This window comes from Protopterus annectens, chromosome 5.part1, assembly GCF_019279795.1.
Source record: "Protopterus annectens isolate FY-2018-M chromosome 5.part1, PAN1.0, whole genome shotgun sequence".
In the NCBI taxonomy this organism is placed as follows: domain Eukaryota; kingdom Metazoa; phylum Chordata; order Ceratodontiformes; family Protopteridae; genus Protopterus; species Protopterus annectens.
In genome coordinates this window covers 260383199-260405736 of record NC_056736.1, presented here as the reverse complement: position 1 = coordinate 260405736, position 22538 = coordinate 260383199, and the positions used below count along the sequence as shown (strand labels likewise).

Below are 22538 nucleotides of genomic sequence, written 5' to 3'. Positions count from 1 at the left end.
ATTAGCACTAATGGTAACACCACACAATTTTCTCTTTGCGGCTAACATGTCTTTGAACTGCACTTTCCATGATTGTGGGCTAGTTTCTTTTTTACTTTTTGGCCACAGCTCTAACTGCCCATTATAGGATGCTTTCTAATTCCCAGGGAAAATGTTAAACATGTGATATTTGCTTGATTTGGCTGCATAAGGAAGGAAGGCCTTAGTAATGGTGCTGGTACAAGGGCAGGATTGTTTTGTTGATAAGTAGGATTTAATTGGGACTTTAAAATATGGATGGGAAATAATTAGAATGTGAAGGGGCCTTAGTAATGGGATATTACAAGTGCAGGACTGTTTTTCATTGACAGGTATGTTTTGAATGAGATGATAAATAGTAGACAAGGTGAGATAGTTCAGATGTTTGTTGGGAGATGTATGTAAACTGTATTCATAACACCAAGTAACACAAATAATGTAATTACCAGATCCCATTGAAATGAATGGGAAACTGTAATCCCAAACTAAATAAAACCAATAAAAAAACAATAAATGGAATTTACTGGGCTCTGGATTGTGCAACACAGAAAGTATCTCCATTGTAAGGTTAGGAAACTCATTTCATAACATCTTTATAACATGTATTTCTTTAAACTCATAGATATTTCATGTATCAAACTCAAGGCTCAGACGTTTGTCTTTTCGGCTTTTCCCGGTTAGGGGTTACCACAGTGGAACTCCGGTCCGCTAATGATTGGCAGTAGATTTTTTATGGTGCCGAGTTGCCAGCCCGACGCCCAACCTTCAGCGAAGGCACGCACATTCGGAGGCCACTCGACCGCGGGGAGGACATGCAGACTCCACACAGTAGGCACTCCAGCCGTGAATCGAACAGGAGAACCTCTTGCTGTGAGGCAGCAATGCTACTGCTGTACCACCATGGCTGAAACTCAAGGCTCAGACATATGTTTATTTATCCATCTGTGTACAGATATGTATATGTAGAGAGAGAAAGTGAGAGATAGTTTAAGGAACATTGAGTGAGCTTTGGCTTCTTTTTTGCTTTATATACATGCATATACATACATATATACATGCACATGTACAAGCACACACACACACATTGTTTATCATCAGACTGCTAAATCTTGTTTGTTTTTAAGAGTGTGGGTGATGTTGATGTTTATCATATTAATCACTGCTGCAGTAACTTAGCTATATGGGTTATATCCTGCCAGCTTCCAAAGTTTTACAGCATCTTCCACACGCCCAAACTGTCAGGCAGCTTGAGTTGAGCTGACTAAAAGACAAATTTGGGTGTGAAGTCCTCCAAAGCTGTACTGCCACCAAATAGTATGCTCCTCTGAGGCTTTTGAGGATCGAAGGTGGGTTTGTGCTTTCCTTTGCTGAGAAGGTAAGTTCCCTTTAGGAGGAAAAGGAAAAAAAACTTCCAATTTTACTTTCCTCTTCAGGAAAGTTATTGTAAAGCTAGAAAAAAAAATTTAATGGACTGTCTCAAGACTGCAGCATACTTTTAAATGGAACATTTTTTTTTTTTTATTAGCTTAAAAGTAGTGTAAAATAACTCAAAACAAATTTTCTGTGGAGGAATCACATTAATTGTTCCTTTGTGGGACTGGAATAGTGTTTTAAAATGCTTTTTACTGTGTTTTTTTTCTGTCAAAAAGTAACAAATGTGGACTGGTAGTGTTTTCTTGTTTATCAGCAATTGCTGCTCGTCTTTCCTGAGAGGCACATGGAAAAGACTACTGGCTTCCACGGTCAGTCCTTCTTCCAGCAAAAAAAGGAAAAATTAATCAAACAGCCTTTGAGACCACAGCAGGGTAGCAGTTTGACTCAGCCATAGGTGGGTGATTCCCCTGTGGCCATTTGTCATACCTCAGACCACTCATCTTTTATCCCAGATCCCTTCGGTGTAGTACCTAAGCCACTATGGACCATACATTAGCCATGTCCACAGCGACTGTTGGGGTCCCCTCAGTGGGCAAGGGAAATCCACTCTTGTTAATCTTGGGAGAGGGAACAGTTTCCCTGTTGTGTCAGAATGCTGTGCCCATCCCTGGGAAAGCAGCTTGCTGCCATTAGTAACTTGGTTGGCCCCATTTTTCCTGTCAAAAAAAAAAAAAAAAAACGGAAAAGCAAGCATGCATTTACTCCTCCTCAACTTTCTTTGGACAGGAGAGGTTTACTGCGTCTAGCTCCAGATTTAATTCCAGCTATTTATCCTTCTTGTAAAGTAGTTTCTGTTAAAAGAAAGAGGGATTTCTCTTTTCATGAAGAGATTCAAGATTCTGAATCTGAACAAGAAGATGCAGGGATGGATACAGTTAATTTTCTTCCTCAGATTTCTTATTCAGACACAGAGGAGAGCGCTTTTTTTTTGGTTTTACCTGTGGAGCTTTCTCTTTCTCTGAGACTATTGCTAGAGTGTCCTGGTGTTTTCAGTGGGAGAACACTGAAGTTTCTCAGTCAATCAGAAAATGAATATGAGTTGTTACAAAAGGATTTTCCAGAACCTGCACCAATTCCTCCTCTTCTGTCTGCTTTAGATGATGTGTGTATCACTGTCTGCAATTTTCCTTATTGTCAGTCGGTTGCTCTTCAAAAGGCAGCTAGGATGTATAAAGTTCTTCAGTCTTTTAAATTTTTATACACTGTTCCCAAACCTGACTCAACAGCTGTAGCTTTACTTGCTCCCACTGCTGCTAAGTACTTAATTCCAGTCTTATCTTTTCCGATAAGGATGCAAAGTTTCCATATTTGATTTTCCATAAAGACAGAGTAACCCTGCATGCTGATCCTTCCTTTTTACTAAAGGTGGCTAAAGAGAGTAACCTTGATTGGTGAGTCAGTCTCCCAGTCTTTTTTTCCCCAGAGTGTCAAAACAAGGGATAGTACACTTTACATCTGCTTGATGTTCATAGGCAGCTTCATTTTTATATCCATAGAATCAAGCCCTTCAGGAAGTGTGATCAGCTGTTTGTTTCCTTTTCGAATGCTAAGAAAGGTAGAGCAGTTACCAAAGTTACATTCGCGAGATGGTTGAAAGATTGCATTACATTTATTTATTCTTTCAAGGGTATTCCTTTACCAGGTCTGGTAAGGGCTCATTCTACAAGGTCCATGGCCATGTCTCAGGCTTTTTGGTCTAGAGTTTATGTTGAGGACATTTGTGGTGCTGCTACTTGGTCAAACCCCCATACTTTTGTTACGCATTACAAATTGGACATCGTATCCAGGAGTAAAAGTGTCTTTGGTTCTGCTGTACTCCGGAATATCCTTCCTTGATGGCCACCCTGGATTATAGTAGCTGGGGACTCTGTCCCAGAGGTTAATGTGGAATAAATTGGACAGCGTTAGATAAAGAAGTTAAGTTCTTACCATAATATTCCATCAGTGTTATCCGTCTTCATTCCCTTAATCCATCTGTGTTATCCATCTTCATTCCATTAATCTTCCTGTCCCCCTTCTCCCTATCCAATTCTTTGGGAAGCCTAGTAGAAGTTACAAGGAATTTTTATTCCTTTGAGTTCTAATGTTCCTTACTTGTGCTATATATACATATTTGATCCGCATGTTTTTTGTAGTATAGTTAATGCTTGATAGCGATTTATGTTCTTTTTGGCAAACTCAATCTGAGGTACTGTGGGGAAGTGGGGCATTATGGGTAGGGAGGAGGAGCTCAAGGTCAGGAGTCTAGAGGCAGAAGACGGTTCTGAGCCTCGGAACCATATCCTCATAGGTTAATGTAATGAAGATGGACAACACAGATGGAATGTAATGATAATAACATAACTTCTTTTTTCTTCTTATGAGGGAAAAATCTGCTTTAAATAATTTAGTTTCTTCTGTTGCAGAGATCACTACTCATTGCTTGCACTGTGTGTATGACACCATTGATACTTATAGGGGTATAGCCACTGGTACTGTTGTGAGGAGGTTTGCATATCTGCATTCTCAGAACCTTCCAGATGATGATCAAAATGAGATTGCAAATTCTGTCTTGCATAGAGATTTAGTGTTTGGCTCCTCTGCTACAGAAATTATCAAAAAATGCAGTGAAAGGGGCAGGCTGATCTAGGGAATCTCTAACACTTTTCAGGCCTCCTTTTCCAAATTACCCTAACACTTTTCAGGCCTCCTTTTCCAAATTACCCAAGGGATTTTCTATCACCTCATCCAGTTTTGGCAACCCCCCCAAAAAAAATCAACAAAACAAACAAACAACAACAAAAAAAAGCAGAATAAACCGTCTCGGTGTCAACAAAATTCAGGTAAAGAGACTTTCGAACCTTCCAAAATCAAGGACAGCCCAACAAGTCTGAATAACTGTTCTAGCGACTTTCTGACCCCCTCTCACCCTGGCTCATTTTTTCTTCCAGAAGATATGAATCTCTATTTTTCTGTTTGGCAACAGATTGTCTCAGACAAACAGGTTCTGGAAGTCATTCATCAAAGCTATAGATGGCAGTGGGAGGAAATTCCTCCTTTCCAGGAGGGTCATGCCTCATTCTCTAGATCAGATTATTTTGTTTCCACCTGTTCTTCATCATATGCTGTCCCAAGGAGTGATGGAACCAGTTCCTCCTTCCCAGTTTGGGAAGGGATTTTATTCAAGGATGCTCCTAGTGCCAAAGAAAGAAAATGCTTGGAGACCAGTTCTGTCTCTCTCTTTCTTAAACCTATTTGTGATGGTACTCTAGTTCAAAATGAAGTAATTTCAAAACCTGTTACCTTGTCTTCCTCCTTCAGGTTTCCTGGTAACACTAGACTTAAAAGAAGCTGATCATCACATCCCTATTCATCCAGACTTCAGAGGTTTCTTAAGGTTTTGTGCGTCTGTATCACATTATCAGTTCTCTGCCCTACCCATTGGATTATCCACTGCAGTAAGAGTGTTCACAAAGTACCTAACTCCAGCTCTGATGTTGTCATTTTCATTAATTCCTCAAGAAATGGGTTTGGCTCCGACCTTCACTTCTGACTGCTGCTTTTTCCAACTCATGGAACACTGAGCTCCTCCCTTATCCATAATTGTCTAGTCTCCTACTATACCTCAGATCCTGTTTGCCACCTTCTTGTACCGACGTGGTCACTTGTAAGCAATTGAGCAGTAGTAGGTTTTGTGAGTAAAAGCAGATTTTTTTTGCCTTATCTATTTATCTCTTTCTTTAGAAAAACTTTCTATGTATCCTCCCTTGTTTCTCTCTGCTATTTAGCGTAATTCCAAATTATAATAGTTGGTAATGTTTTTTTCCTTTTCCCCTTTTATACTTTTTAGGTATATCCTTTGTATTGCCATTGTTGATAATACTTTCCCTGTACTTTCCTATCTATATTTTCCAAAAAAAAAAAAAAAAAAGTTTTTCTTTCTTCTTGCAGTTAAAATATGACTGAAAATCCTCTGGTTTTAGAAAATGTACAGCCTGTGGTCATAAAGTTCCTCTCTCTGATGCACACTCTGTGTGTTTATTGTTTAGGCCAGCACACTTAGATTCTGCCTGCAACATATGCACAGCTTTCAACCGTAGGGCTCTAATTGATAAAAGAAATGTCAATTTTGAGAGGGTTACTTCCTTCAAAATCTTCTGATACAGCAAATGGGGCTCAAATCCCTAAAAAAACTGACAAAAAGAGGCTAAGAAGCATTCTTTGGATGCTACAAGTTCCTTGCCTTCGGGTTCGGAACTGCCTGTTAAGACCTAAAAACTTTCAGATCCAACCTGTTAAGATCCAAAGACAAAATCTTCAGGTCTGACCACTTTGGATCCAAAGACAGAAACTTTAAATCCGACCTCCTCAGATCCAAAGAATCATTTGGATAAGTCACCACTAATCAGATCTCCTCAACGCTTTGATCCGTTGTCCACTCATCTCCCTTTTTGGAAAGGTCTCCCAAGAGTCATCATTCTAGAGCTTCATCAGTAGCATCTTCTTCTCACTCCTCTAGAAGTCTGACTGAAGCAGATGTGGACAGGATGATGATAGGAAATTCCTTTCAACGCAAATTCAAATGGGTGTTCTCTCAGCTACTATCCCCATCAGGTTCGGAGACCATTGTGAATACTACCCCGCCTGTACTGTCTCCTTGTGCGATCTGACCATTGGTTTTGAATCAGTTGGATCCAAGGATCCTGGATACTTCTCTATCTGATTTGAAGATTATTGTATCTTCTACTCTGGTACTGCCTCTAAGTGGGCTGACTCTGAGCACATTGGAGCCAGATGACTCTTGGAGCCACAGTGTTAGCATCGGATCCAGGGTGTTGGAGTTGACTCCGTGGTTGTTGTATGCCAGCTGTACTTTTCAGAGCCTTGGCACTGGACAGCTCAGCTCTGACCCTTACTTTGAGTGGTTTGCCTTTGGGTCGAAGGAAGCCAGTAGCCCAGAAGCATGTCTTCTCAGTCTTGTTCTCTCAAAGACATTCTGCTTTCAAGGTAGTGGAGAGAGTTTTCTCTGCTCCAAGTGAAAAGACATATCCACCCTCCTCAGCTCCTTCTTCCCAGATCCAGTTATCTTTGCATCTTGAGCCTCAACTTCTTGCACCACAGGGACAGCCATCACAAAGTCACCAGGATACCCTGCAAGGTATATTGATATCTTGCGATACATCTCTGGAACATCCTGACGAAGTAGTCCCTAGGAAGAGAAAGTGCAAAAAGAGGCACTTAGACTGTCCTCAAGAATCTGTCATGGAGGATACTGATCTCAATGAGGGGAAAGGGTCTGCAAGATTGCCACTTGATGATGTATCCTTTGCAGACATAGTAGAGATCCTCAAGTGCAAAGGGGTGGCTGGTCTGCCAACAAGCCTTCCCAAGAGGAATTAATATTCCTAGAAGCCTTTGGAGCTGGCCCATCTATCTCCTGAGTGACTCCACCTGCTATCCAGCTTATTGATTTGATCTCTCAATGGGTGTGGAAGGAACGTGATTCTGTTGAGCCAGTCCCCAAGAGACCGGACAAGATTCTGGCACCACCCAAAGACAGGGAATTTTTGAGCAGGGGTGTAGCAGTTGATGCCATGGTTGTAGCTGCTGCCACAGAAAAGGAACTTGCAGAACAGAGTTCTTCTGTTCATTCCCCTAACGGGGGGGGGGGGGCAGTCTAGGGTGCTGGACAGATTCAGAAAGCATGTATATGCTTTAGTGACTTTTGCACTTCAATTGTTGAATCCTTTGGCACACTTCACTAAACTCCAGAGGGATTTGATTAAAGAACTTACCAAATCCTTCTCTGAGACCATTACTTATGAGGTAGAGAGCTTGATTGCCTCAGTTAACTACCTTACAATCTATTTCAAACTCATCCATGAGGCTCATCTTCCATGCAGCTGAAGGTACCTCAAGGGCGGTGGGTTCTAGCATTTCTATTAGGAGCCATGCCTGAATGCGCCTGTGTGATTTTGCAGAGCCCTTCAAGTCTTCCTTTGTCAATGCCCCCTTTGATAGCAGTTCTTTATTTGGCTCCAAGGTTAAAGCAACACTATCCAGGCGTGAGCAGGAAGGCAAAACACTGTCTGCTGTGGGCGTACATTTCTTGACTCCTCAAAGGATCTTTTTTAGAAATCAACAAGGTAGTCAAAAAATGTGGTTCACAAAGTCCCAGGGTCCCATCCAAGTTCTATGTGGAGATAGTTCCCCCAGAGGCAGATGGGGGAACTCTTAATAGAAGATATTGCTCATATGGCATAGGAGGTCTGCAAAATCAAGGATCTAAAGATTCCTTCTCTGACCGATCCTACCAGCAATCCTGAAAGGAGGCCCAATTGTCCACCTCTGGAGAGAGTCAGGGGTTGATTATCCCTGCACCAGAGAGCCTGGCTGGAGATTACAAAAGATTCATGGGTGCAGAGGATTATTTCCAGAAGTTCTATAATAGCCTTTTCCCTACCTTCCTTAACAGTAAACAAAATTCCTGATGTTCCAACCAGTCAGAGGAAAGCAGCAGAACTATAAATAAAAAAAGCTGCTAGAAAAGAGTCATCCAAGAGGTCCCCCCAGACCAGAAAGAGTCCGGAACTTACTCAAGATTATTTTTAATCCCCAAGAAAATTAGGGACTGAAAACCAGTTTTGGATCTCAGAATGACTGGATGTGCTCAGTAGATCTTAAGGATGCGTACTGTCATATAAAAATGAACAGAAGATCCAGAAGATACCTACGCTTCTAACTGGGTGCCAGTCTTTATCAATTCAGAGCTCTGCCCTTTGCTCTAACCACAGCCCCCAGGGTGTTCACCACGTGCATGGCAGTAGTGGCAGCTCACTTAAGACTGCAGGAATTCCAGGTTTTTCTTTACTTGGCTGACTGGCTCATAACTGCTCAGACCAGACATCATTCAGATCAAAGCACAATATTGTGTACTCCAATTATGCTCTTATTTATTTATTTATTGCATTTGTTTACCGGGAAACTCCACTGGGCCTTGATTGTATCCCCTTTGCAGACTAGCCATGTTAGTTTGGCATATGGCTTCACAGCACAGTCTCACTCTACAGGCATCCTATATTTTGTCAGAGCAAAATTGTGTGGCAGACAAACTGAGCAGGACCACGGCAGACCCTCACAAGTGGAAACTATATCAGGAGGTTTTCCAAGATTTGATCCATCTGGGGGGAGTTCCTCAAGTTGACCTGTTTGCCTCCTTTCTTAATAATCAACTAGCAAGATTCTGACTCCATGTAAGAAAGTCTGGAAGACAAATGCCTTTTCTGTTTTTTGGACAGGAATGTTCCTGTGTGTATTTCCACCATTTCCACTAATATCCAGGGTACATCTGAAGATTCCGAAGGAATCCCCCTAAGGTAATTGTGATGACTCCCTTCTGGCTCAGGCAACTGTAGTACGCCCTTCTTTTGGAAATGACCAGGAGAAATTACTGTAAACTTCCTCAGACATGATCTACCCAGATAAGAACAGGGGTATTTGATACACCCTGATTCAATAATCTTCAGTTGACTGCCTGGATGATGGGGTCTTAATTCCTTTTAGGCCCCTGTTTACTGAGTATGTGCAGCAGGTACTAACTGAGGCAAGAAAGCCTGCAACTAGAAAATCGTACATTAGCAAATGGAAAAGGTTTTTTGGTTTGTGCAAACAGCATAACCAGAATCCATTTGGGTTTAGTTGTTCTCTGTTTTTTACAATATTTGTGTGAATTACTATCCTATGACCTTTCGTATTCATCTGTCAAGGTTCATTTATTAGTTATTTCAGCATGCTTGCCTATGGATCCTCCCCTTTCAATACAGTCTCATGTCAAAATGTTTTTGAAAGGGGTTTGAAAGGCTGCCAAGAAAAAGGGTGTCCCCTCCTTGGGATCTTAATTTTGTTATAGAGAAGCTGACACTTGTTCCATTTGAACCAGCTAATCTGGCTGACATGAGGTTCTTATCATGGAAAACAGTTTTACTGATTGCTCTCTGAAAGAAGGGTATCTGAGTTGCAAACTCTTGTGGTGAGTCAATCCTATCGCATTTTCCTTAATGACAAAGTTTCTGAGAACTAATCCTTCTTTTTGCTTAAAGTAGTATCTGAGTTTACTTTAAGCAAAACTATCCAGCTTCCTGTTTTCTTTCTTGAACCTAAAATATACTGCACACCTTGGATGTCCACAGGCACTCTGGTACTATCTTGACAGAAACAAATCTTTCAGATCTCAGGATCAAGTGTTAATTTCTTGTGAAAGTAAGAATGGACAACCTGTGTCAAAACGGACTATTTCCAAATTGTTGTCTAAGGCTATTATCTTTTGTTATACTTACCATAACAAAACTATTCCAGGCAAAGTCAAGGCCCACTCTACGAGGGCCTTGATGTTTTCTATGGCTTTTTGGAAAGGGTTAAATTCTAGAAGTATTCTAGAAGCTACTACTTGCTCCTCTGTACATACTTTTACAAAGCACTTTAACCGTGATTCTTTCTGTAGATCCAGATCAAGCTTTGCTAGGACCATTCTCCAGGGGCTAATGGACTCTTCTCCTTCCACCTCCTAAATGTAGTTTAGCTAAGATAATCTACCCATATATCTAAGGCTACTATAGCAGTGATCAATGTGATGAACGTAGTAGAGTTGTGTAAGTTGAACTTGCCATAACATTAGATATTCTAATGATCACTGCTGCAGTAACCGCTCCCTCCCTCCATTTCACTTGTTTTTGGTGTGCTTTTTATGCCAGGGTGTGAACATTTATTTTTTGTTCCCAAAGTTGTCCTATCAAGGCTCAGCCTCTTTGTCTCTGCTGGCAGGAAGGCTCTGAAGGGCTTCACAGCCAAGCTTGTCTTTTAGTCAGCTCAGCTTCAGCTACCTGACAGTTTGGGCATGTGGAAGGTGCCCTGAAGCTTTGGAAGCTGACCGGCTGTTATATCATTGGCAGGATATATTACCCATACAGCTAAGGCTACTGCAGTAGTGATCGTTCAAACATCCACTGTTATGGTAATTTCAGCTTATACAACTGTACTTTCCCATAATTTTTTCAACTATAGCACTTGACACTGTGTAGTTCATATCACGTTAATTGTATATTTTGAAATGTTTACAGGTGATTTGAAATATTTCTGACATGTAATGATTAAAGTCTATCTTTGATGGATCTAAAACGGAATATAGTTGTTTTGCATGGGTCTATATCATATGAGCGAATTGCACAAATTGTGAATGCTCATAATATCGAACGTACCAGACCTTGAAGTGCTTTTTCTAAGATCGTGCTACAATGAAGAATGGAATATTTGCCCTTTCCTCACTGTAGTGCGATCTCGGAGTTGGAATATATATTTAGCGGGGGGTGTGGGGGGCACAGCCCCACACAATAGGAAGTTCGAGGTCTGGTATGTTTGATATTATGAACGTTCGCAATTTGTGCGATTCGTTCATATGATATAGACCCGTTTTGCATGGATATCCTATCTCATAATTCCTAACTTAACTTTTGCAGTGTGTGGGAGGAAGATCTTTTGCCTTTCCAAGGAGGGATATCCAGTCAGCTGCTTTTGGAGACGGTCAAACGGGAGATTGGAACACACTACCAAATCATCAGAAATAAGCTATATCGTGAGGATGAGTGCATGTTCCCTGCTAGGTATGAGATAATTGTGCACAAAACTATGCAGCACTTATAGTCTGTCTTTTACTAAATGTAAGGCATGCTGTTTTTAGTGTAAACTGTTACATTAATCATTGTAGAAGTGTTCAGTAATTTTGCAGTGCTTTGACAGCAAAATAAAATTTATTTCTGACCTTTTTCTTTTCCATATGTATCAATGGAAACTGGACATTTTTAAGAATTTCCTAAACTTTTGCAATAATAGTTTTATGTTTTATGATGCATTATTTTAGCACATGTGACTGTTGACATTTACAAAAATACAGGTATATGGTATACTGAATGTAAAGTATTAAGAAGCTCTACATCAATCGCAGTATATGGTATACTGAATGTAACGTATTAAGAAGCTCTACATCAATCGCAGTATGTTAAGTGGATTTTCAGAATGACTTAATCTGTTAAAGAAGTGGTTTGTCTATGCAGCTGTTAGGGCTCAGGTCCAAAGCTGAGATAATTCAGACAGTAAAACTTCTCAGATTGCTAATCCATTTCTTTTACTTTAAGTGCTCACATTTCTCCCATCCATCTCCATTTCTTTCCTACCATAAATATGTGAGACAAAACAAACTCACATTGCATTCTATCTTTTGTGGGTAAATTCTAGCTCCAAAATGTCTTCAGAATTGTAACTAGTAGTCTTTTAATGTTGGGCATCACACTGTTTAGCGATTTTTGGGTTTGGATTAACTTTTGTTCTTCTTTCTATTAGAATTTATGTTTAAGCCCATTTCACAAAATGACTTCCTCTCAAAGTATGCCTGTGAGAAACATCTACCTACTACTGATAAGCAAAACACACACATGCATAATTTGCATTGATTTTTAATGACCTGAGCCAAAGGAGGAGTGGGTAAAGACCCTCCAAACATACTTTGCTTAAGTCCTTACAGGCCTTTAGAATTTCTGCTTCAAGATAAATTTTTCCAATCCTCAATCAGTGCCTAACTCTATTATAACCATGTCTTATTGTAAGAATTGAAGGACTGTCGAATACTGCTATGAAGAAAATGAAAACACTCATCTGTGTTAGCATGTCTGGCAGGAGATCTGTGTATATTCTCAGATTTACTTGTATTGTATGCCAGCATGTCTAATTGTGAAAATGTAAGTTGTTTGTCTTTCGGCTTATCCCGCTTAGGGGTCCCCACAGCGGAACTCCGTTCCGCTAATGATTGGCAGTAGATTTTTAAGGTGCCGAGTTGCCAGCTCGATGCCCAACCTTCAATGAAGGCACGCCCATTCACGCATGTCTTTCGGAAAGCCACTCGACCGCGGGAAGGACATGCAGACTCCACACAGGAGGTAGTCACTGCACTCCAGCCGAGAATTGAATGGGAGAACCTCTTGCTGTGAGGCAACAACGCTACCGCTGCACCACCGCAGATCTCTAATTGTGAAAGTAATTGTGAAAATGTAAGTGAGTTTTTAAAATGTTGAGTATCTCCCTGTTTATGCAGACTGTTTAAAGAATCTGTCAGTGTTTTGATACATTTCTAATTGTGCATGTTGGAGAGGGAGATTTTAAAGTACAGACTGTGGAGAATCAGCTGAACAGTGGGTAATGTCATTAGAATGTTCCTGGTTGGTAGGTGATTATTTGAACAGCTGATTGACAGGAAAAAGAACTTTTTAAACAGCTGACTGTTATTTTTAGAAAATAAGACATTTGAGACTGTTAAGCTGTGCAGTTGGTCAAGTACTGTGCAGTTGGTCCAGTGCTGTGCAGTTGAAGTACTGAACAGTTTGTGAAGAGTTGCAGTCAATTGGTCAAGTGCTGTGCAGTTAGTCGAGAGCTGTGCAATTGAAGTGCTGAACAGTTTATGAAGAGTTGCAGTCAGTTACAATGCTGTGTAGTGATACCCAAAGAAAAGAGAACTCACCAAAAAAACTGTAAGCCTGCCTTTGCCTTGCTGTTATGTTATAGATTAGATCAGAGACAGTATTCTCCAGTTAGATTAGGAAAGTTTAGTTATTCAGATAGCGTTTTTCCGTAGAAAAATAGACTTCTATTCCAGTTTAATTTTACATTTCTGGTGATTGAATTCTGGTGTTTATTGTAAGTTATTGATTTACATTCTTGTCATTATTTTATTTAGGATTAAATGTTTTTCATTGCTGTACATCATAGCTGGAAATCAGTGTGTTCTTCAGAGATTAGAGAGTACTTATACCTGTTTGATATTCCCCAGGTTCCCTCGAAGACCTGGCTGCTCTGGTCATAGCTATAATTTATTTTGATATTTAATTTTCATAGTTGGACACCCCGTTAGAAGTGCATGAAGACACCCTGATTGGTGGCAGCATTACCATATTATTTTGGGGAAGGGACACAGCTGGAAATCTGTGCCAGGCTTTCCCAAAAGTGTTTGGATGTGTGAGATGAAATTTACGAGTGTATCATAGAGGTCTTAAAACTGGGACACATTGTGTAATAAGGCGTTACATTAGGGGTGGACAGAGGTATACAGTCTAGTCCCAGATTATTGAGCATGTTCCTGTTGTGCTTTTTGGGGAAAGTTGTGAAATATTACTCTTGTTTAAGTGACAGTCTCACATTGGAGTCAGTAGTGAGGATTGAAGCTCCTAGTAACTGACCAGGATAGTAAGGGACATCATATTAATTGTTGGCAGTCCAGAGGGGGTATTGGCTAGATGTCACATTTAACTGGTGATAATCCTGTAAGATATTAGCTGGACATTACATTTATTGGTGGCAGTCTGATGGGATATTAGCCAGACGTCACAAATGTTATAAACTTGAAATAACTGGAAGAAACTATAATGAGGCTGGAATTAATGCCTTTATCTTTTAATTACCCAGAACTGTGCTGAGCAGGTGCCAATCTCTCCTTTATGTACCATATCTTCTTGTACCTTTCAGAATAAAAGTCTGCATACACTGTAGTTTGGTTAACTCATCCAATCATGCAGTGCCTTTTTTATATACTCCATTTAACATCCATAGCTCCTTATGTCGTCCAGACCTTCCTTGGTTTGGATTTTTTTTAACTTGGCGACTTACCAGCTTAAAATAGGCAGGATTAGAAAGTGCAGGGATTTATGTAAAGTAGCACGAAGATTGTTAATGTAGGATGTCGGACAGTAGAAAAGCCTTGATTATTTTATGTTTTTAAGTTGCTTTTTCATAAACATTTGGTGTCACTGCTGGGCTCAAACATTTCTGCTAGCTCCTTCAGTCCAGCAGACATTGATGTTTAATGTGTGGTATCAATGCTGGGCTCACAGACTTCTCTGCTACCTTCATCAGTCCAGCAGACATTGTTGCGTCTGCTAACAACCCCATAGACATCGATGCTATCGCTGCCAGTCCCACAAGTATTTTGCTGTGATAACTCATCTACCATCAGACAGTTAGAAAATCAGACTCCTTTAGTAGTCTGTAGTATTTACTCATTAATTTATCTGATATTGGTAGATCTGATTTACCAGGCACCAGCTTAGACTACATCAGAACCATCAGGGCATTTCATTTCTTCTTATTCTGTTTCTTCTTAGCCATCTATAACCAGGCTTGACTGTCTTGTATTTCATTCTTCCCACCTCAGACCACCATAGTAACAGTGTCACAAAGGTAATGGTTATTTCTACTGCATACATCCAAATTTTTTGATACATCCTGGGTATAGTTTATTTTGAGGCCCCCATGCAAGTCAGCTGCATTGTAAGCATCAATCTTGCCACCCTGGCAGCTAGCATCAGATGAATCATTTGGCAAATCAGAGCATTTTTTCCACCTTTAAAGTTTAGTCAAGTAACAGCACAAAGTATAGGCAATGCTATAGCTAAAAATATTGTGGAGACCTCAGACAAGAATTCACTACAAGACCTTGTAGGTGACTTAAGAGATTAAGGTATACGTAAGAGGACAGCAATCACCCAGTGGAGAACTTCCAGTGAAAATGAAAGTAGGGATTCTCCAGAATCTCCACCAAATGACTAAACATTTGGGTTGTTTGGGGCACAGAGCCTATCTCTTCCCCATAGTAAACACTGCAAGAAGGCTGCAAGATGATCTGGCAGTCATCTGGGTGGTCCCACTTGTAGTGGTTAACCTGTAGAGTATCACCATGCAGCATGTACACACACAGGCACAAGGCCCTGGTTTCAAAGCGAACTTGTACAGTGTTTTGATCTCTAAAGAGCAAACCATCTTGGTGGAGACATTTAAGTCAGACTGTAGTCAGCAGCAGAGAAGAGAAATTTCATGCCTTAGGCAGCAATGGTCCATTCTCTGAAGAAGGTGTCTTAAGCAGTGGATTGATTTGAGACAACAAACTGTATGACCCACAGGCTGCATTTTTAACAAGCTGTCAGATAAGATAAGCCTTTGCGGGTCAGTAAAGGAACAAATTAAGGTCCAGGAAGCTATGATATCCACCACTGATAACATTATAGTCTGAAAAGCTTATACAACCACAAAACATGCAATGTGTGTGTATGGCAGGAGTTGGCATCACTATTCTCTGTCACTTCTGATTGTCCTTAGTACTTTTGCTGAGGATTTCAAGGTGATAGCTATAATCATACCCTAGGGTTTTAAAATTGATGAGTAGCCAAAAAAGATTTAGGAGAGAAGAACAAACACTTTCAGTTGCATGGTTTAGATTTCATCCCCTTTAGTGCACCTCTTTTAGGATGCAGAGGAGTTGGTGTTGGCCTTGGTTTTGATGCAGCCTGCAGTGTAAGCAGCAACAGCAAACTTCTGGAAGGAAGAAGACCTCTTCCAACTCCTTTCAGCAAGGTTACTTTGTCAGAAGCCAAGATGGAAGGTGGTTCTGAGAAGGACATGGATAGTGTCTGGTAGGATCACAGTACTCTTGACTTACCAGCTGACTGTTTCTTTCTCAGAAGAATCTCATTGTGCCTATCCCAGTGCATGAAATCACCAAAGACAGGTAGATCAGGTAGCTGGTCCAACAAGGTACGTTATTTCTTACAGTTTTGTCACATCATTTCAAGTCAACCCCATCAGAAGTAATTAACAAGGAAGGAGGTGCAAAAGCACCTTGTGTAAAAGAACAACAACTCCAGGTGCTTTCTCAGTACCAAACAAGACCCGGGACTTCAGACTTATCCTTTACCTCCCCATTCCAAACATATGCACTGCCAAGAAGTCCTTTCATTGGTGGCAACTCCAGTAGCATAGATGAATAAAGCCCTACCTACAGTCTAGTCGACCAGGGTTTGATTAGCAGCTCTGGCCACTGAGTGCCAGGGAAGAATAGGCATGCCTGTCCTAGGTAGGAGGGCATTCATTGCTGATGCTCCCATAGTGGAACATGGTTCAAAGAGTAGAGTTGCCCTCAAACATAAACAACAAGCATAGGAGGCAGACAGGCAGGGAAGTGTGTAGGGCAAATAAAGAAACTCCACCATGACAGAAGTGGAGATGGCTGAGCCCCCAGGATGCCCATAGGATTCTCATCCAGGGGGATAAGAGACAAGCTGGTAGACCCACTGTGAACATGGGTCACTGGGGGACCCAGCTGGTAATATGATGTCCCAAGGAGGACAAAAAAAGGCATACTTACATTTGGTCACACTTCACTCAGTCCTTCCAAGTCTGTCAAGTGAAGATTGAATGTGCTCCTTGGATCTTAATGATGTCTTATTAGTGCGCTAAGATAAATAGAAAGTTGAGGAGATTCCTTTTGTTTTTGCCTTTGAGACAGACTTTTTACCAGTCTGAAGCTTTCATTCACAGTCACTGAAGCCCTCAGGATTTTTGTAAAATGTATGTCTGCCATATACCAGTGTGTCAGTGCACTTAAAGCTATGCAAATCTAAGATTTTCATTTCATAGGTGACTGACTTCTAGCTGTGCCAGTAAGACACCTGTTATAGAAACATCCTGATTCCTTGCTACTGTTTACTGCTTTCTGTAGGAATGCTGGCAGATACCAGAAAATCTCAACTTACTCTTTCTCAGTAGGTTACCTTCATAGGTTGTTCAGTTGACACCATTTCATACACATTTGTCTTTAGAAATAATTTAAAGATATTCTTCAAGCAATGTACACTCTGCTCCGAGTGCCTCAGCCCTCATCCTACAGTACAAGTGTGCCTGTGTGCCCTAGGTCTCATGACATCAGTCATTTATGTGGTGCCACATGCCATACGATAGTCTCATTTTACCGATACCCTCCCAGAACAGCTAGTCAGGGTGATAGAGCTATGTGGAACTCATTTGTCATGGTGGAAATCACCAGCCGTTCTTCTGATGTGATGGCCATTCACCCTACCAAATATCAGGGTCGCACAGTGATAACTTGTGCTTTTGCCTTGCCTGGCTCTGAAATGCAGAAGGATGGAGCCCTTATTTTGACCCAGGTGATCAGAGTTCATTAAGTAGCCCTGGCACTGGGGAAGCCATGCAAGGAAGGAGAGAAGTGAAAGGGTGAGGCCAGGCCTGCTTGCCTGTCCTGGGAAAGTGGTGGTAGTGGCATCTCAATGAACATAATAAGTTCAGTTTCTCTAGTAGTGACTGGGAAAACCACTTTTCATAATTGAGAGAAGGGGGTGGAGCTGCTTACTGGCAACATCCCTTATTAGAGTTAAGGGGTAACCGGCATGGACAACCCATTGCATATCCCTCTTCAGCTCTGTGAGACAGGGATCACTGGGGAACATAGTGCTTATGTAAAAACCGTCAAACCACCCCTGATGGCTGTCTAAATGATGAACCTTCCTTGTTGACCCTTGCTTCAGTGATGCAGTACGAATGGGCTGATTGTCTGGGAGAGGGCTGATGGTCTACAGGCAGCAGGGGCAAACTTATGTTTGTGCCTTAGACTGACTGGATATTGCACTGTGCCAGTAGTAGAGGGCACCTTGTCTAAGAAGGAATCTGGCTTGCATATAAATTCCCTGGAAGTGAGAGTAGTCCTCTTGACACTACATGTCTTTCAGGAGACTTTTGCCATTGGTTGTCGTAGCAGCTCTGTGAGACAGTCAGGTGATACTGTGCTACCTCAGCAAGCAAAGGGTACTCTCATGTATCAACTGCTAAGGGAAGCTGTAAGGCTATGGTGGTGGTCCATTCAGCATCCCAGATTCCTGACAGCAACACACATTTCCAGACATGGACAGCTCACTGGCCATCACATTAGCCACTGCATATTGCAATGATTTGAATAGTTAATTGTGGCAAGTTGATGATGTAAAGGAAGGGTACACTGCTGTACAAATTTTCACGTCAACCAGCACAGTGTCCTCCTTCTTCTTTCTTACTGGCATGTCATGCGGCCTCCACAGGAATTGCCCTAAGATGACTTTATTTACAGATGATATAATTTTGTACCCAGTAAAACCAGAAAAGGACATTTCAATGTGTTGTGGAACATTCTGAGACAGTTTCAAGTCTTTTTGGGATACAAAATTAATGAAAATAAAACAAATGCAGTAGCTTTAAACTGTGTACCCACATATGAATTGTTTCAGCAATACCCTTGACTGTGGGGACATGATAAAATGAAGTACTTCGGAGCACTGTTTTAAAAAAGGATTCTGTTATGGTAGCTAAGGATACATGGGAAGAGACTAAACAAATGATAATACAAACACTGAGAAACTGGAAGCTGTGTTTTATGGGTATGGATAGCAAAATACAAGCAGTGAAAATGTTTTTAGTCCCTTTAGTTTTATGCACAGGTAGGGCAAATTTTTATCAACCAGAGGAGAAGTTTTGGATAGCAGTTAATAAAGGGTTGTAGGATTTTGTCTGGGAGAGGAAAAGGGCAAAAGTCAAGTGGGATAAACTGATCTTTGTGCTAGACTAAGGTGGTTTGGGATTACCAGATTTGAAGGGGTATTTCAGAGCTACACAGTTAAGGCTTCCTATATGTAGTACAAGCAGAAAGCTATAATTCAAAGTGGAAAGGAATGATGATAAAATGGAGTGGGGGGTGGGCTCAAGACATAAGGAAAGACTGTGACTTTTGATGAGATCCTTAAGGAGAAAAATCATAACTATACAGACTAATGTATTCATGAAGTAGTAGAATTTTTTCTAAGAACTAAGCCAACACTGGAATGGAGAAAGGAAATTCTGCCCATAGGTATGACTGCAATTAGGGGTACAGAGAATAGGTAGGAGGGGGCTGGAATGTACTGGAGAAAACTGGCAAATGGGCCAAGGTATTGGAAGCAAATAATTAGAGAGGTAAATGCAATAGAATGGGAAGAGGTCAAGAAATTATTTGGACTGCAGGCTAGAGACTGCCTTCCCTGTCAAGGCTCCATATCAGAGTATACAGCACTTGTAGAGTTTTTAGTAGAATCTGGAAGAAAAGCTGCTGTTAAAACAGGGATAATTAGTAGGGCATATAAAATATTGTACGATAATTATAGGAATCAATCAGAGGAGATTAGAAAAGATTGGATAAGCAATTCACGAAGAACCAATGGGAGGATATATGTATGGCTCCCAAATTGGTTCAAAGACTAGAATTAGAATTTTTGCTTGGAAGTGTTTCCAAGCAGAGTTCAAATATTTTTTCCTTGGGTAGATTGCAGTGTTGGAGGTGTGATGGGGAAGAAAGAAGTAATTGGGAACATACTCTGTCAGAAATAGTGGGTGAGCAAGTTGGTGTAACTAAGGAATTTTCTTTTTATTTGTGAGACAGATAATTGCCTAGACATAGTAAGGCCAAACTGAGATTCTGGTGGCTGCCAAAAAAGCCATTATTGGAAAATGGAAAACAAAGAAGTAGTGAATATAGGAACAGATAAAAGAACTGGAAGTGGGATCTTTAGAAAATTGTAGGGGCAAATTACATAGAAAAAAAAAAGGAAATTGTTACAACAATACATGCAAAATAATGCTTTGGAGGAGGAAGAGGCTTAAGGGAAGGCAGGAATTGAGTGAGCTATGCAATGTCCAATTAAAAATGACTATCATCATCATCATCATCTTCTTTCGGCTGTTCCCGTTAGGGGTCACCACAGCAGATCACCTGTTTCCATTTCTTCCTGTCCTCTGCATCTTGCTCTGTCACACCAACCACCTGCATGTCCTCTCTCACCACATCCATAAACCTTATCTTAGGCCTTCCTCTTTTCCTGTTACCTGGTAGCTTCATCCTTAGCATCTTTTCCCAATATACTCAGCATCCCTCCTCAGCACATGTCCAAACCAACGTAATCGTGCCTCTCTGGCTTTGTCTCCAAACCTTCCAACCTGGGCTGACCCTCTAATATACTTATTCCTAATCCTGTCCACCCTCGTCACACCCAGTGCAAATCTTAACATCTTTAATTCTGCCACATCCAGCTCAAACTCCTGCCTTTTTGTCATTGCCACTGTCTCCAATCCATATAACATAGCTGGTCTCACTACCCTCTTGTAGACCTTCCCTTTCACTCTTACAGGTACTCGTCTGTCGCAAATCACTCCTGACACTCTTCTCCACCCACTCCATCCTGCCTGTACTCTCTTCTTCACCTCTCTTCCACACTCACTGTTACTCTGAACTATTGACCCCAAGTATTTAAACTCATCTACCTTTGCCACCTCTACTCCTTGCATCCTCATCATTCCTCTTTCCTCCCTCTCATTCACACACATATATTCTGTCTTAGTCCTGCTGACCTTCATTCCTCTTCTCTCTAGAGCATATCTCCATCTCTCCAGGGTCTCCTCCACCTGTTCCCTACTCTCACTACAGATCACAATGTCATCTGCAAACATCATAGTCCATGGGGACTACTGTCTGATCTCGTCTGTCAACCTGTCCATCACCATTGCAAATAAGAAAGGGCTCAGAGCTGATCCTTGATGTAACCCCACCTCCACCTTAAACACATCTGTCATTCCCACCGCAGACCTCACCGCTGTCACACTACCTTCGTACATATCCTGTACCACTCTTACATACCTTTCTGACACTCCTGACTTCCTCATACAATACCACAACTCCTCTCTAGGCACCCTGTCATATGCTTTCTCTAAGTCTACAAAAACACAATGCAACTCCTTCTGACATTCTCTGTACTTCTTTCCTGGCATGAAACCATACTGCTGATCACTAATCATCACGTCCCTTCTTAACCTTGGTTCCCCTACTCTTTCCCATAACTTCATGCTGTGACTGATCAATTTAATCCCTCTGTAGTTACTACAGCTCTGCACATCACCCTTATTCTTAAAAATCGGTACCAAAACACTTTTTCTCCATTCCTCAGGCATCCTCTCACTTTCCAAGATTTCATTAAACAATCTGGTTAAAAACTCCACTGCCATTTCACCTAAACACCTCCATGCTTCCACAGGTATGTCATCTGGGCCAACAGCCTTTCCATTCTTCATTCTTTTCATAGCTATCCTTACTTCCTCCTTGCTAATCCATTGTACTTCATGATTCACTATCCCTACATCATCCAACCTTCTCTCCCTCTCATTCTCTTCATTCATCAACCCCTCAAAGTACTCTTTCCATCTCCTCAACACACTCTCCTTGCTTGTGAGTATGTTTCTCTCATTATCCTTTATCACCTTTACCTGCTGCACATATTTCCTAGCTCAGTCTCTGTCTAGCCAATCGGTACAGGTTCTTTTCTCCCTCCTTAGTGTCCAACCTTTCATACAACTCTTCATATGCCTTATCCTTAGCCTTGGCCACCTCTCTCTTTGCCATGTACCTCATCTCCTTATACTCCTGTCTACTTTCTTCATCTCTCTGACAATCCCACTTCTTCTTTGCCAACCTCTTTCTCTGTATACTCTCCTGTACTTCCTCATTCCACCACCATGTCTCCTTGTCGTCCTTCCTCTGTCCAGATGTGATACCAAACACCTTTCTAGCCGTCTCCCTTACTAGCTCTGCTGTAGTTACCCAGCTATTTGGTAACTCTTCACTGCCACCCAGTGCCTGCCTTACTATATAGAAGATTATATGTAATGTGTAATGTTTAAAACTGAAAATACATCCATATGGTTTATTTTCATTTCTATAAATGTATGCTTGCCTGTGCCATAAGTGATAATATAGTAAATAAAGATGTTTCTTGTTAAAAAAAAACAAAAAAAAAAAAAACAAAACAAAAACGGGTATCCTCTGACACACTGGTGACTGAGGCGACATTGAGTTATATTCCCTAATGATAAAATTTATCCTGAAGTATCGTAAAGTGTAAACAGACCCACGCAAAGATGATCATAAAAGTGATGTACTGGCTGACTTGTATGTGGCTTCCCATCTCCTTGCACATCTGATAGACATCTTTGTGACTGACATGGCTAAAAATCCTATTGTCTTTCCTTTCAGGGAAAAGATACCTAGACCTTAAAGGCTTGACCTCCCGGCATGGTCTTTCCCTTTCACTGATTCCCAGTAAGCACTTGACCTCTTGCTAAGTGGTAGATATGCTCACTTGCTGTTAAAAGACATTTATTAGGGTAACCTA

General features: G+C 41.1%; 1 protein-coding gene across 1 annotated transcript in view; it reads left to right on the top strand.

Annotated features, from left to right (window-relative positions):
• POGLUT1 (protein O-glucosyltransferase 1) overlaps nucleotides 1–22538 on the top strand; it is a 937534-nt gene that overhangs the window by 157461 nt on the left and 757535 nt on the right. The window contains exon 3 of the mRNA XM_044072938.1: nucleotides 10944–11087. Coding sequence (XP_043928873.1) covers nucleotides 10944–11087 — 144 coding nt within the window. The remainder of the gene's footprint in view (nucleotides 1–10943; nucleotides 11088–22538) is intronic.